A 13,947-nucleotide genomic window follows, 5' to 3' on the forward strand; every position below is an offset into this window, starting at 1 on the left:
CTGTGGTGCTATAATTTGCAAAAGACCTGCCCAAATTTCCCTATACAAGCTCATCCGTCTGATGGATTCTCAGCAAATCTGTGGAGGACTTACTCAAAGGTGTAAGAGATAGCATACTTCTTCTTTTTTTTTAACTATAGACTTGCCAAATGTCAAATGTCTGTTTACGAATATGCTGTGGGCCACTTAAAACTGATATTGGGCCACAATTAGCCCCCCGGGCCATAGTTTAGACACCTCCATTTTAGATTAGCCAGGAAATGTGAGTGGTTCGATGGATTTTCTGAGTGCGTAATCAGCATACTCACAATCTGCTCATTGAGTAGGAATGTATCACACATTTAGTCCATTCACGGTTATTTAGGATGTTAGTCAACTCATTAGCAAATGGTCAATTTAAGTTATTATCAGTTAACTTTTATTGTTACTGTTTTTATTAGAGATGGGCGAGTACCAATGCCAGGTATCAGTATTGGGCCAATACCAGGCCTTATTTCAAGGTATCGGAGCTCGCAAAGGAAGACAATACCAGTATCTGTCCTGATAAGGGTTGCGTGGATGTGGGTGAATCCAAATGCGAGGTGAAACAGGGAGGCTGGAATTGTGAACAAAGAGAGAATCTTTATTGAAACAAAAGGGGACAGGGGAGTTGACGAGGACTGGAGAAGACGAGGGCAGATGGGCCGCCATGACTGAACTGGGTGAGAGATGACTGGCTGCCATTACTGGACTGAACAAGTGGAGACTGGTTGCCTGTGACCAGGGCTGGCTTGACTGTGGGCAACTCGGCGGCACTTGGGAAACTTGGCGGAACTTGGGAAGCTTGGCGGAACTTTGTACAACATGGAGACAGGAAGGAGGCGTGGCCAACTTTGTAGAATCTGAGTGTTGAAGGAAACTAGGACTACTGGACTGAGATGAAGATGACATGGGAATGCTACGTAGGGACATATAGGTCTTTCTTTAAAATGATCTGCCATTGTTTTTTTTGAGCGAGAAATTTTATACACCAAAAGTACTAATGGTATCAGTACTTGGTATCATATTGGTATCAGTCTAAAAACAGTGGTATTGAACATCCCTAGTTTTAGTTTTAGTTTAGTTTCAATATTTTGTGCATCTTGGGTAAAAGCTGTGTGTTTGCCGTTTTTTAAACTGAATGAAATGAGTGCCTGAGGCTCACTGTGTTTTCTTATAAAATTAGTGTCATATCAAGTACTTATAATATAGACATGTTTCATGTATACCTTGAATTTATTACAAATTCCGGAGTTTGTTGTCTTAAGTATACATGGAAATGTACAACCACTGGGGAGAAAGAGCGAGAGAAAACCGTGTTACTAAAAACATTCATACTTGATAATAATAATAATAATAATAATAATAATAAAACGCAGTTAAAATGTTTATCCCAAATTTGTAGTGTTTTACCTCTGACTTTTGAAGATACATCGTGTTTCCATCAGACAATTTTTGGAAGATTTCTGTTAAAAGATGCAGAGAACATGTCACTTTGACTTGAATGTGCAGGACTCTCCTTGTGTGTGTACTTCACACACTGTTCATGCATTCCAGGCGAAGGATCAGACAGATGAAGCTCTCCAGAGTCATGTGTCCGGACGAAGCACCATAACGCAGAGCCATCAAATTTAGCATGTCGTCTCCCACTTTCATCCCTAAACACAAAACACCTTTGTTAGATTTGTTTTCCCAGATAGGGAGTAAACAAAGCAAGTGTTTGGGAGCAGTTGTAACATAAATATGTCCTAATCCTTTTTGGATTACATCAGAGTGTGAGTTGAATTAGTAAAAAATGGGGTGAAAAACAGCAACTCTATGTAAATAAATTAGGGCTGTCAAAATTAAAGCATTAATTCTGGAGATGAATTTAGATTCTTTAAATGTGCATTGTGCAATTCAAAAAGGCAACTCTGTCAGCAAAGTGGGAGTGAGCCTCGTCGTGCGGAGGCTTTTTGGGTACAAGAGGTCAGATATAGTGCAAAAAATACAATTGTTTCCAAATTGTGCAGGACAACTGTTGCAGTTAAGGTTAAGAGGATGAGCAAGCATGCGAGGAGGACATGGAAAGAAACAGCTTGTGTTGTTTGGCGTGAACAAAAAAAAGTTTATTACTGGAGCACTCATGATTAGACGCACTCCTTATGAAAAAAAAACAGACAGTGGTTGGATAATACTGAAGCGGTCGCGTATTGTTTGGCCAAGATAAACGATCCGCGGTGATTATTTTACCGTGAGTCGTGACCGTTAACTTGCCTCATAGTTGACGTGACTTTGTTATGCTAACTGGCCGCTAAGCTAACGTGCTCTCAACTAGTGATGGGAAAATGAAGCTTCATGAAGCACTTGTGATATTTTTTGACTCCCCTAGATGGTGCTCTTGGTTTAAATATAAAGGCTAGTGCAAAGGAAATTGATTACATTTCCACTGCATCTTTCAACCAAGAGTGGCATCTAGAGGCGTCAAAAAATATTACAAGTGCTTCATGAAGCTTCATTTTCCCATCACGACTCTCAACGAGACGGCGTGTGCGTTGCTGTTGTGCAGCAGCATAAACATGCACATTTGCGTTGTTCACACCCGCTAGGTTTGTTTTTGCGATTGGTTGAGAGATTAGTATCTGAATGTTTTATTCTTGCAAGATGTTGCACAATGTTTTGTGGACTACCTGAAGCCCTGATCGCATTCCTAAGCTCACTCAGTGACAGTTTTCCAGTTTGTGAAACATCAGTCTGGTAGAAAATGTCCTGAGGAAAGCCAGAAAAACAAATACTATGACCAGAAAAATCCTCCTTGGATATACAAAGTCTGTCAGAAAGGTTTCAGGACTTGTGTCCCAAAAGATGGAATGTATTTCAAATCCAAACTATAAACTACAAGTGTTGTTCCCAGCCTTCTGTGACATGCCTGTGTGCACTCCTGGAAAATGTTTGCAGGATTCACCACAATTCAATCATCACAGCCATTTTGATGTGATCCCCATCTTCTAAATGGCTCCCCTTGATGACCTCTTGAATTTGGAATGAAGAAAAAAAATCACAGGATACAGAGTAGCTGAGTTGGGAGGTTGGACGGCCTGGCGATGTCCTTCGGGGACAGGAATTGTCTGATGCTCAGCGCTCTCTGGCCAAAATGCTCACCTCTTGTCACTCACTGAACAAACTAAATGCTGCAGGATGTTTTTGTAGACGGTCAACACTGAAGAAGAGACAAACTTGTAGTTTGTAGTTTATGATTGAAATATATATTTTTGGGACACAAGTCAAAGAGATTTTCTGACCTCATTTAGTATCTTTCAAAATAGGTGCATAAAAGGAGGTACCTGTCTGGAATTGAATTACGTTACCTTGTATGTGACCACTTTCTTCCACAGTCGAACAAATTCCTCACTGTTCAGTCTCCCAGTGATGGATGTCTTTGTATGTCCACAAATTAAAGAATGAAAGCAATTTATCAGTCCTATCAATCAAGAGAGCTGTAAATAACCTCAATCATACACACGAAACATTCCAATAGGATACATCCATCAGTGCGACCATACTGTGACAAGCATCAATGCTGAAACCTCCAAATTTCAAGTCCCCTACACAAAAAGAATTCAAAGCAAAACTGTGAAGAAAAGTACAATTCATTACCCCCCCCCCCCCCCCCAAAAAAAAATATCCCTAAAACCTTTGAGGATGTTCTCGTTAAGAAGTATCTGGAGCTGCTCAGCATCCACTTCTTCATACTATAAAGATGATGAAAACAATTGCAGAAATTAGTCAAAACCTACTTCTGCTTTTCGCATCCGATGGCTTGGATGCTGAATCACACAAATTTAGTCCATAATATCAACTGCCGGACACAGTGATCACACAGTAATCAATTGATACAGTGAACAGTGAGTGATGGTAAAATAATAATAATATTAATGATAATAACAATAATAATAATAATAAAAAACATCGAAAATGAGAATTGTATTTGCGCAATTATTAATACTCATTTATATCACTAGGGATGAGCAAGTACCAACAATACCAGGTATTGGTTATTGGTGACGATACCAGCCTTATTTTAAGGTATCGGTACTCGTGACGGTGGCCAATACCAGTATCGGCCGCACTCTAGTGGCCGTTTTACAATCAGGAACTAGAAATGAGAAATTAGAGGAATAGAAAATTGCAATTAATTTCATGCAATTTAGAAAAAAATACTATATTATGATTTAAAGGTCTTTCTTTAAAATTATCTGTCTTTTGAGGGGGGGGATTTATGTATTAGTGGTATCGATATCAGTGACTACTCAAGAGTTGAGTATCATATCGGTCTGAAAAAAGTGGTATGGAATATCCCTAATTATCACCTTCAACTTCAGTTGACAACTGAGTGGAGAGTACAGAGGTAGTGATGGAAAAATTAAGTTTCATGAAACTTTTTAAAAACTTTTTTTTTACTACACTGCTTCATGAAGCTTCATATTCCCATCACTAGGCTAAGGGAGTGGGATTATCCAGTAGGGGGGGAGGGGGGGTACACCATATGTATTTAATATTTATTTAGATATAATATTTACATTAAAGCGTTAACTCTGGAGATTAATTTAAATTATTTAAAGTGTTAAAAAAAATCTGTTTTATGTACTTCTTTTTACGGCCTATAACCTGCAGCCAAACTTAACCACGTGATATGGAACATAGGTAGTTTGACTTTCCGTTTTACTTAAGGCTTATTGGAGAAATCCCAAGTAATTTGTGTACTTTACAAAGCCAAATTCAAATAACACATTAGTTGTACATCTTTGGCGTATCATCTCAGTGGGAAGTTCTGAGAATTTTTTTCTATGAGAAAAAGATGGTCTTGTAAAGCTGAGTCCATTTTGATCATTTTGTTTTAACTGTTCTGTATTTTACAGAATAATTCTATTCAAGGATCAAAGAAAGCTATTAAAAGAGTCTTTGATTCTAAATATACTTTCTATTTGATGATTTTACATTAATTCCAAAATTTTACTCAAGTAAATCTGTAACAAGCTTTGAAGAAAAAAGTGGAAGCAAAAGTAGAAGCAGAAGTAGAAAATTTTGAAAATGGTGTGGTTAATTACTTAAAACATTTTAATTGCTTGACAGCAGTAATATTCAGTAATATTTTTAGCTACTGTATATAATATTTATTGAAATATTTAGTATTTCACTCAGTGAATGAGAGTGTGACTCCACCACGTAACTCGTTATAGGAATACACACAAATAAACTACAGCCAACTATTTTAAACTTTTACCATTTACTGTAATTTCCATAATTTATAGACCGCATCCATTAGATTGAAAAAAAAACAAAAAAACATCTGTAATTAAATATATAAAGCATTCATATATATATATAACTTTGTTCTTAGCGGAGCAGTTTTGATAAACAACGTCATTGGGGAGCGACTTGGGGAGCTGCTCATGCATTCCTTACACACAGGATGAGAGACTACACACCCTACTTTTATACACAGCCTGGCATGGGCCGATAATGACTCAAATTGTACTCGCACGAAATAAGCAATGTTTTCTGATGATGTGAATGCAAAAGCCACAAGTTTTATGTACCTTGTCGGAGAACTGTCGAAAAAACAATTTCTTGTGTTCATGGTCTTGTATATTTGGGACCTTTATGACCTGGGGATAAAAAATGTAGCAGGACATTTAATGGGAATTGTTCAAGCATAAAATACAATACTTGACAAACTAGCATTTATGATCAATTATGGTTAATAATTAAACACTGAATATCCTGAAATTTGGGCTACCTTTTTATGTGGCTCATAGTTGTGCTCCTGTGAATTTTCACTGTGAAGAGAGACGAGAAGTTACACAGAATCAAACACATATGAATATATGTGATTGACCTTTCCTTTCAAATTTGTGGACTCCCAACGATGTGAAAAGTAAAGCAAGCAGAAGACGAGTGAGTGTGCATACTAGCCGAAGATCTCCATTTTGGAGTAGATGGTCAGGATGAAGGAGGCTGTCTCGTTAGGATTGAAGGTGGAAGGCACGATGACGTATTCAGCAGGTTTCAGCAAGATGAACTCCATGACCTCACGTCCATTCAAATGCATTTTACTTTGGACAACAGCTGCCTGACTACTGAAGAATGCAGCTGGGAACTTTCCCCTGTGTTGCTTGTACTGAAAATAGTCATTTTTGAACTTCATGAACCGCACATGTTTATAATAATGCATATTTATGAGAGGAGTGGAATACTCACGTTTTCAGTCACCTTATAGGGAAGCATGGATATCCATTCATGTTGACAGCAACGACAACAAACAATATTTGTTATTAAAATTAATATTATCGCTTGACTTACAAAGCAAACCTAAACTTTAACCTGAGCGATCTCTAAAGCTGTGGAATTTTAGTTTACAGTTGCTAATAGAGAGCCACCATGGCAGTGGAAAATGGTGGTCTGGCTGTACAAGCTCTTCACACTAAACAAATACAGTAGTAATTATTAGTAGTTTATTATGTTGCAGTTTCTCTTTGTACTCGCAAAGTCTAAGTCATGCGTCGCGCTTACTGTAGAAATTAATATTAACTAATTTGCTCCCAAAAATGTATAAAAATGCTGTTTTTTAAATACTGCCATGGTCCCCCAAATTTTTTTTGTGTGTGTTTTTTATGCCAGAGCATACGGAAGGCTTTGATGCAGCCTCTGATCTGAAGAGGTCACTTAAAGCAATGGTAGTTATTACAAAAAACGGCCAGAAGGTGGCAGCAGAGTATAAGAGATCGGCCAGGGCCATGTTGCAAAAAGCTCTTTTTGCCAGTGTTTTCAACGGGTTTGTGAATAATGATTAAACTATATTCTAATACTAATTGCTGCAAAACAGAAACAGATTTTTTTTTTTTATCCCTGATGAAAGAAAAGACTCTAATTTTTCTTTTGGTAGGTTCCACATTTTATAGCAATAGAACAGAATATTCTGTGGACCTTGCAAAATCAGTCAAAATCCAATAAAAAAGCCGGGAGCGAAGGGTGTTGCTTCAGGAAAAATGGCTGGGAGTGAATGAGTTAATTTAAGTCACCGCCTATGGGCATAATAACGATTGAAGTTGGAAAAAAACAGATTTTTTTTCTCTACAGTACTTTTAAACAAAATTATTTTTTAGTATTATTCTGGAGCTCGATTGCTGACTCTGAACGTTTCCGTATATGAATGAATGAATCAGGCAATTAAATCAATAAATTAAAGAAGGTGGCTGAAACGCACCCTATTCCTAATTAAAAGGCACACAACATGCATATCTGGACATTATGGAACACATTGAACAAAGAGGAATTACATATAATAGTTGCAACCTGAACCGTGAGGAATTCTGGGATGCCGTCAACTTCGGCAGAGGCACAAAAAAGAAAGAAGGGGAAAGAAAGATTTGCATTTTGGAAATACAATCACTATTTTATTTGTTTCAGCTAAAGATGAAAATATTAAGATTCATCAACTCGCTCTCATCACTTCACTGACTTTAGAGTCCGAATAAGAGGTAGCTCTCTTGTTATTTCAGCAGCTTAATTAAACCTCGACCATGGCGTCACCCCCTGGTGGTTGGCTGACTACTTGTTGACAAAGTGCTTGATTAGATGCGCAGCAAAGTCCAAATTTTAAATGCAAAATTCACTGACGATAAGGGTCATTTAATCTTAGCAGACAAAATGGTGATCACGATTAAAATTTGATTAATTGTGAAGCCCTAATTTATATTGAGTGAAGTCTAGAAAGACAGTCATTATCTTGTTTATTTATCTTTAATAAAAACAAGTAGCCTGTTTGTGGTATGTGAAATCCAGAAAGACTGTTTTTTTTGTATAGTAAAATATTTATATATATATATTAGGATAATATAATCGCTCTTGAGTTTGTTTTGATTTAAACTTTATTCTTTAAAAAAAAAAATCCTGTTAAAAAGGCACTTCCAATAAAGTATTGACAAAACCAGTGTCATTTTATGTGAAGCGTGGTTGTCATCAGATGGTGAATGTATTTATTATCTTCTTATTATTCAAGGCAACTGCTGCATCACTGCTAAACTATAAAATAAACTATGGGTATTTGTCGATTGGAGTGTAATAGAAACAATAAATGCCAATGTTGTCGGTACCTCAAATATATTGAACCCGATGTGAAAATTCTTGACCAAGCGTCTGTATCTTTTGTCCGCCTTTTGAATGAGAGATACCACTACATTATTTTGTCCAGTTTTCGTAGAATTCTCATCAGTGATCTTGATCCGGTATTGTGGATTAGTCCAGAAACTCTCTAAAGGGGCGTAAGAAAGCAAAATGTCATCTTGCATTCATTAAGTGATGTGCAATTGTGTCTTGCTGATGATGATAATGTAGACTTGTCATGATTCCAAAGTCTCCACTTAAAATGTTGTAAGGCGTTATTGTCTGTACTGGTAAATACAAAGTGAATGTTAAGTTATTGTAATTGATTATTATTGAAATATCCTGGCATCACCTCTACTATTCATGCAGCCTCCCGCAGTGGTTCCTGCAACCCATCTGCCTTCATAGGATGAGATCGTCCACTGGTCAACACTGCTCCCATCGAGAAAGTTGGGAAAGGGCGAACATATATCCAGATCCGCAAAGAATTTACAAAAATCTTCAAGGGTCATCCTGTTTGTGAGGAACAAAAATTGCCTTCAATATGAAAATACTGTCTCTTAAGAAATAAAATTACAAAAGTACTCTTTGACTATTAAAAAGTATACCATATGTGGATGTATAATATATGAGTACCGGTACTCTGAATTTTACTTTAGAAAGGCTGTTCTTTGCCTTGCTATAACTTGACACTCCTTTAAATTTGTAAAGGTTGTCCACATGACCAGCTTTGGGCTAAACAGGGATTTGTTTGAAAAGTAAGAGCTTACCAAAACTCTCCATCGTCACGGGCTGAAAGGGTCATTTGGTGATCGGTATCGCTCACTGTGTGCCACAAATAAGACCTGAGGGCAGATGGTCAAGTGCGGGTGTCAAGGTAATAGAACCTTCATACACTAAAACACATAGGTAAACAGACATGGAGTCAAAACCATTTTTTGACTTCACCACCACCTTCCCAAACCTTTAGTTTTTACTTGTATGGTCTTAGTTACTAAAACCAGCCATCTTGTGTTTCATACATTAGCTATTTATTGTTTTTTTAGGAAATATTTGAAATACCATTTTTTGGTAATGTCAAGCGTGGTGTGTAATTGTGAGGACCACAAACTAGATCATCTCAACTTCAATTTGGGTTAACCCGCTGTAACTGAACATACAGTGAATATTTCTTACCGATCACTCCAATCTCCATTCCATTCCACTTTGCCCCAAGGGTTCCAAAGTCGCACCAACCTTACAATTTGACCAGAACTAATCATCTGTTCAGGAAATAGTGACATTCTTAATAAATGACACAAAAAAAAAGTGACAAAATGCACATTTCTTTCTTTAATTGTCACCTCTTTGACACCTGTTACAGTGTAGGCATGGCCTTGGACCAATCCATTTTTGGAAACATAATTGTCTGGGTTTTCCTAAAAAGCAGAAAGAAGGTAGGCGAATAGCTGATACATTCATGATTCCGGAAGCTTTCTGTGTGCCACACAAACTGACCAATTGTGAATCTTATGAGGCTTAAATATTGAAAGGACAGGACGTTGTTCGATATGACGTTTAATGCTTACCCCTTGCCGTGTACCACAACCCATGAGGGTTTTTGAATTTCCAGCTCTGCACATCAACTCCCACAGGTTAGCTGGAGCTTGGGACAATTGGATACACATATGAAGCCCACCTGTGAAGTCCATCATAGCTTCCGAAGGAGTTCCAGCTCTCATGTCTGCATAGGAACCACATACCCTGATAGAGTACGTCAAATATTATTCCCTTGGCTATTAAACAGAAGAGAAACATCGATCTAATCTAATCTTTGTTGTTATAAAAGGAACAATGCAAGTGTCTTGTACTTGGCATAGGCTTTTTCCAACAAAGCAGGCCAGAACTCATTTTGTTTTTCGGAATGAACAAAGATTAGTCTGCCATCGATGGTTGGTAGTTTGTCGTCGATGACGATATCCACCCATGTTCCAAATCTCCAGAACTAGGTTTTGAAAACAGAAAATAGATAGATTGTGTTTTAAAGCACTATTGTGTGTCAAATGTGAGCTAAAATACAGTACAGTACAGTATTTGCAGTCGTTTGCAATTGGCTGTCAATCCCAAATGGATGGTAAATCCTAAATTTTCGCAAAACTTCAATTAAAGTTTCAAGTCTACTTTTGGAGCCGCATTGCTTTGTTTGAGATATTTTATGTCTGACAATCATGTGTTCAATGTTATTCTTGTAAACCTATTGTATACACAATGGATATTTGGAATGATTACGCCCCATTTGGGTATGGCAGGCTCATTGAAGTCACGTATTACGTACACATAAGTGGGTGTTTAAACTGACATGCAACGTGGAAGCCAAATGTTTTTTGCTGCACACATAGACGAGGTAGTCAGACAGTTTTGTGGTCACTTTCGACATTTACAAACATAAGAAGTCAGAAGGTATTTTTTTTTGGTATCTTTTGTAAATGTGAATCCGTTTTGGAAATCTTTGGGATCACAATAAACACCATTTGGAACCAGTGACTGATGGACTGTTGGAAAGTGCCTCTGAAAACCTTTACCACAATTTGGACATGACGTCTACACATAAATCGCACATTCGTTGATTTTTAATCAATTGCACGAGGGTAAATTACTGTGTCTCGATGTTAGTGGATCTAAACGTAGTCTACAAAGTAATTAACCGGCAGTAAACAAAATAAAAGAAGAAGTAGTTTTTACCCTTTTCCATGAAATTACTTAGTAATTGCACCTCTTGAAGCCTGATTAGTGAACTTTATAGGAAACAATGTATTCTGTCAAACCATCAAAACTTGATGCTCATTCATATTACTTTACTAATGAATAGAGAACAGTATTTATTCACCCTGAAGTGGAACATTCCACAGTAGTCCTCGTCGAATGTTTGCTGAAGGGGAACAACTTTCTCGAGGATGTCGTTCCGGAATGTCAGGGCCCCGATTGATGCAAGAAACCAACAGTTTCCTGATGCAAAACGTGACATTCATCATTAAAAAGACAGCGAGGCACAGTAGTAAAATATTGCTAATGATGAGATTCTCCTACCAAGCATTCCTTGGCCAAAATCAAATCTGGATACCCCACTTATTATGAAGAATGGATTATGAGAAATTTTCTGAAACACACACAGCCTTAAATGTTAGATGAAAATATATGTTAAATATTGAATTTTAGGAAAAAGAAGAGAGTAGTAGTAGAGAGAAAGTATTTACTGGCACACAAAGTCTTTAATCATCTACTCACATCGACAATGTGAGGCAGAGAAGACATAAGTCAACAGTTGAGCTTTACAGAATAAAATTTGATCATCCTAGTAATTCTGCACTGTGTATGTCGTGCTATAAACACAAGTAAAGTAAATGTAAAATGTTCCAGATGAATTAAATTGACTGGATGTGGTGGCGGCCGTGGCTAAGGGTGTAGAGACGGTCGTTTAGTAACCAGAAGGCCGGCTTTTCGATCCCTGCTCTTCCCAAGTCATATGTTGTTGTGTCCTTGGGCAAGGCACTTCACACACATTGCCTTTAGTGCTACTCACACTAGTGTATGGAAGGTGTGAATGTTTTTATTAAAACTGCCATCCACTTGCCGAGTAACTCATTTACATCCAAAAACGTATAAATATGTTCTATTTTAAATATTGCCATGGTCCCAAAAACATATTTTTTAATGCTAGAGCATACTGAAGGCTTTGATGCGGCCTCTGACCTGAAGAGGTTGCTTAAAGCAATGGTAGTTATTACAAAAAACGGTCAGCAGGTGGCAGCAGAGCATAAGAGATCAACCAGGGCCATGTTGCAACAAGCTCTTTTCCCCAGTGTTTTGAACAGGTTTGTAAATAATGATGAAACTTAGCTATATTTTAATGCTAATTGCTGCAAAATGGAAACAGATACAAATATACTTTTTTTCCTAATGAAAGAAGAGACTCTTATCTCTCTTTTGGTAAATTCCATGTTTTTATAGCAATAGAACACAATATTGCTTAATTACTTACAAAATCAGTCAAAATCCAGTAAAACCGCCGGGAACGAAGGGGGTTGCTTCAATGAAAATGGCTGTGAGTGAATGAGTTAAGTGTATGTCAGAACACAGACTAAGCATAATATCAAAGGAAAGTACAGATCTGGGGGCGAGTACAGAAATATTTTGACTATCTATCGCACAAGAACCTGTATAAATGGCAATACAACTCTATTCTATTTTCTATTCTACTGCTTGGAAGGTGTTTATGAGCATGGCTTGACTCCATCATCTCTAAATGGAATAAGTTTGGAATCACCAAGACTCGTTCTAAAGCTGGCCACCGACTGAGCAATTTAGAAAGAAGGGCTTTAGTCAGGGAGGTGACCAAGAACCTGTGATCAAGAATCTTCCAGGTGGACAATCACGTTTGTTCAAAGGCACCTGAAGGACTTTCCAACCTTAGACTCGAGGCAAAATTCTCTCTGATAAGACAAAGATTAAACTTACAAGGGGATGTTTTTCAACAGCAATAACTGGAAGACTAGTCGACATTGAGATACTGTACTGCACTGTACTTTGAAATCACTCACCGCTGGTCTGAGCCACACCACTCTGTCCAAGTCAGAAGGACGAAGTGAACCCTCGCCAATGGAGTTCCTGTCAGGAGGAAACTTATCATCTATGTACCTTACTTTTTGAACTAAACAGTACTGTTTTAGCTGTAGGAAGTTTTGGCTCAACAAACTCTGGTCAAAACTCCCATAACCATCTTGTTTGTGACGAGCCTCCATTATGTTGAGGCACACACCTGGAGCAGGCATTGCTGAAGTGATGAATATCTGGAGTAGGAGATACAGAGCAAGGTTCTCAGTGGCGATTTTTTGCATGCAACGCTGCAGTGACAGTTACATTTCAAATGTCTAGCCAGAAAAGATGGTTATTTTCAATTTCATTCATGTTCACTACCGTTTTTGTCTATTTAAATAGCCATTACAAGTCACTCGTTAAACACTCACTGCACTAACCTGTGTGCCGTAGAATTAGTTATTTTCCTTACCTCGGTTTGACAGAGAACGTATTCTACAGAGAGCGACTGAATCAGCAGGTAAGAGAAGCGAATGTCGGATAATGATAAGGTTCTTAACGCTCTTTGCTCTTCCTTGCATTGGCCAACTGACTGGCAAGGTGGACTGCTGCTGTGCATGCAAATGATCTTTGAACGCCTCCCCAAATCACCTGTCATATTAAAGAGTGTTTCAGTGTTTACCACCTTGTGAAGTCTGTGAATTTGTGTTTGTAGAACAACCCCAGCCATCATAAGTACTTTGTAAGAAAAATAGGATATATAAAAATGATATTTGAGCCAAGTCTTGGGGTTTCTCTTTCACACACATGTACCACTGAATAGAGATCATTGTGTGTGACTGAATGATTCACTTCAAAGTATGAGGTCAACCATCATAAACCCATATACACAAGTTAAAGGCAAGATTTATGGCAGCATAATCAATAAATGGGCACAAAAAAATATTATATGCATAATGATACCAGATGATACCAGATATCATTTACAACAATGTTTGAACAACCGCTCAACGAAGAGTTGAGAACAGCAAACAACATTCATGTATTGTGATCATGTCTACTGTTTTGTTTGCATAATGATTCATCCAAAGTTCCTCAAAGGCTTCATCTTTCTTATAAAAGTACATTATTGCGCATTAGAGTCCATGCATTTGTCTATTAAATGAATCATAGCATTTTATTCCTATCCAGGTGTTGCGTTTTATCCTCCTT

The 13,947-nt window shown here is 37.7% G+C and overlaps 2 protein-coding genes across 2 annotated transcripts in view; one reads left to right on the plus strand and one right to left on the minus strand.

Moving 5' to 3' along the window:
* LOC147163234 (thrombomodulin-like) overlaps positions 1–13,947 on the plus strand; it is a 28,287-nt gene that overhangs the window by 4,742 nt on the left and 9,598 nt on the right. The gene's annotated exons all lie outside the window — the stretch shown is intronic.
* Positions 974–12,971, minus strand: LOC147163235 (calpain-14-like). Its single transcript, XM_086094009.1, has 21 exons — positions 12,741–12,971; positions 11,230–11,299; positions 11,030–11,148; positions 10,014–10,147; positions 9,732–9,906; positions 9,507–9,581; positions 9,340–9,425; positions 8,934–9,008; positions 8,511–8,676; positions 8,154–8,309; positions 6,259–6,270; positions 5,970–6,178; positions 5,798–5,837; positions 5,598–5,666; positions 3,692–3,749; positions 3,541–3,602; positions 3,366–3,434; positions 2,688–2,766; positions 1,560–1,676; positions 1,432–1,484; positions 974–1,308 (listed from the first exon to the last, which is right to left on the minus strand). Exons 1-21 carry the CDS (start codon positions 12,969–12,971, stop codon positions 1,282–1,284), a joined length of 2,082 nt encoding a protein of 693 aa, XP_085950135.1. The 3' UTR covers positions 974–1,281.

This window comes from Leptonotus elevatus, chromosome 14, assembly GCF_054856555.1.
Source record: "Leptonotus elevatus isolate MCC_2025b chromosome 14, RoL_Lele_1.0, whole genome shotgun sequence".
NCBI lineage: Eukaryota > Metazoa > Chordata > Actinopteri > Syngnathiformes > Syngnathidae > Leptonotus > Leptonotus elevatus.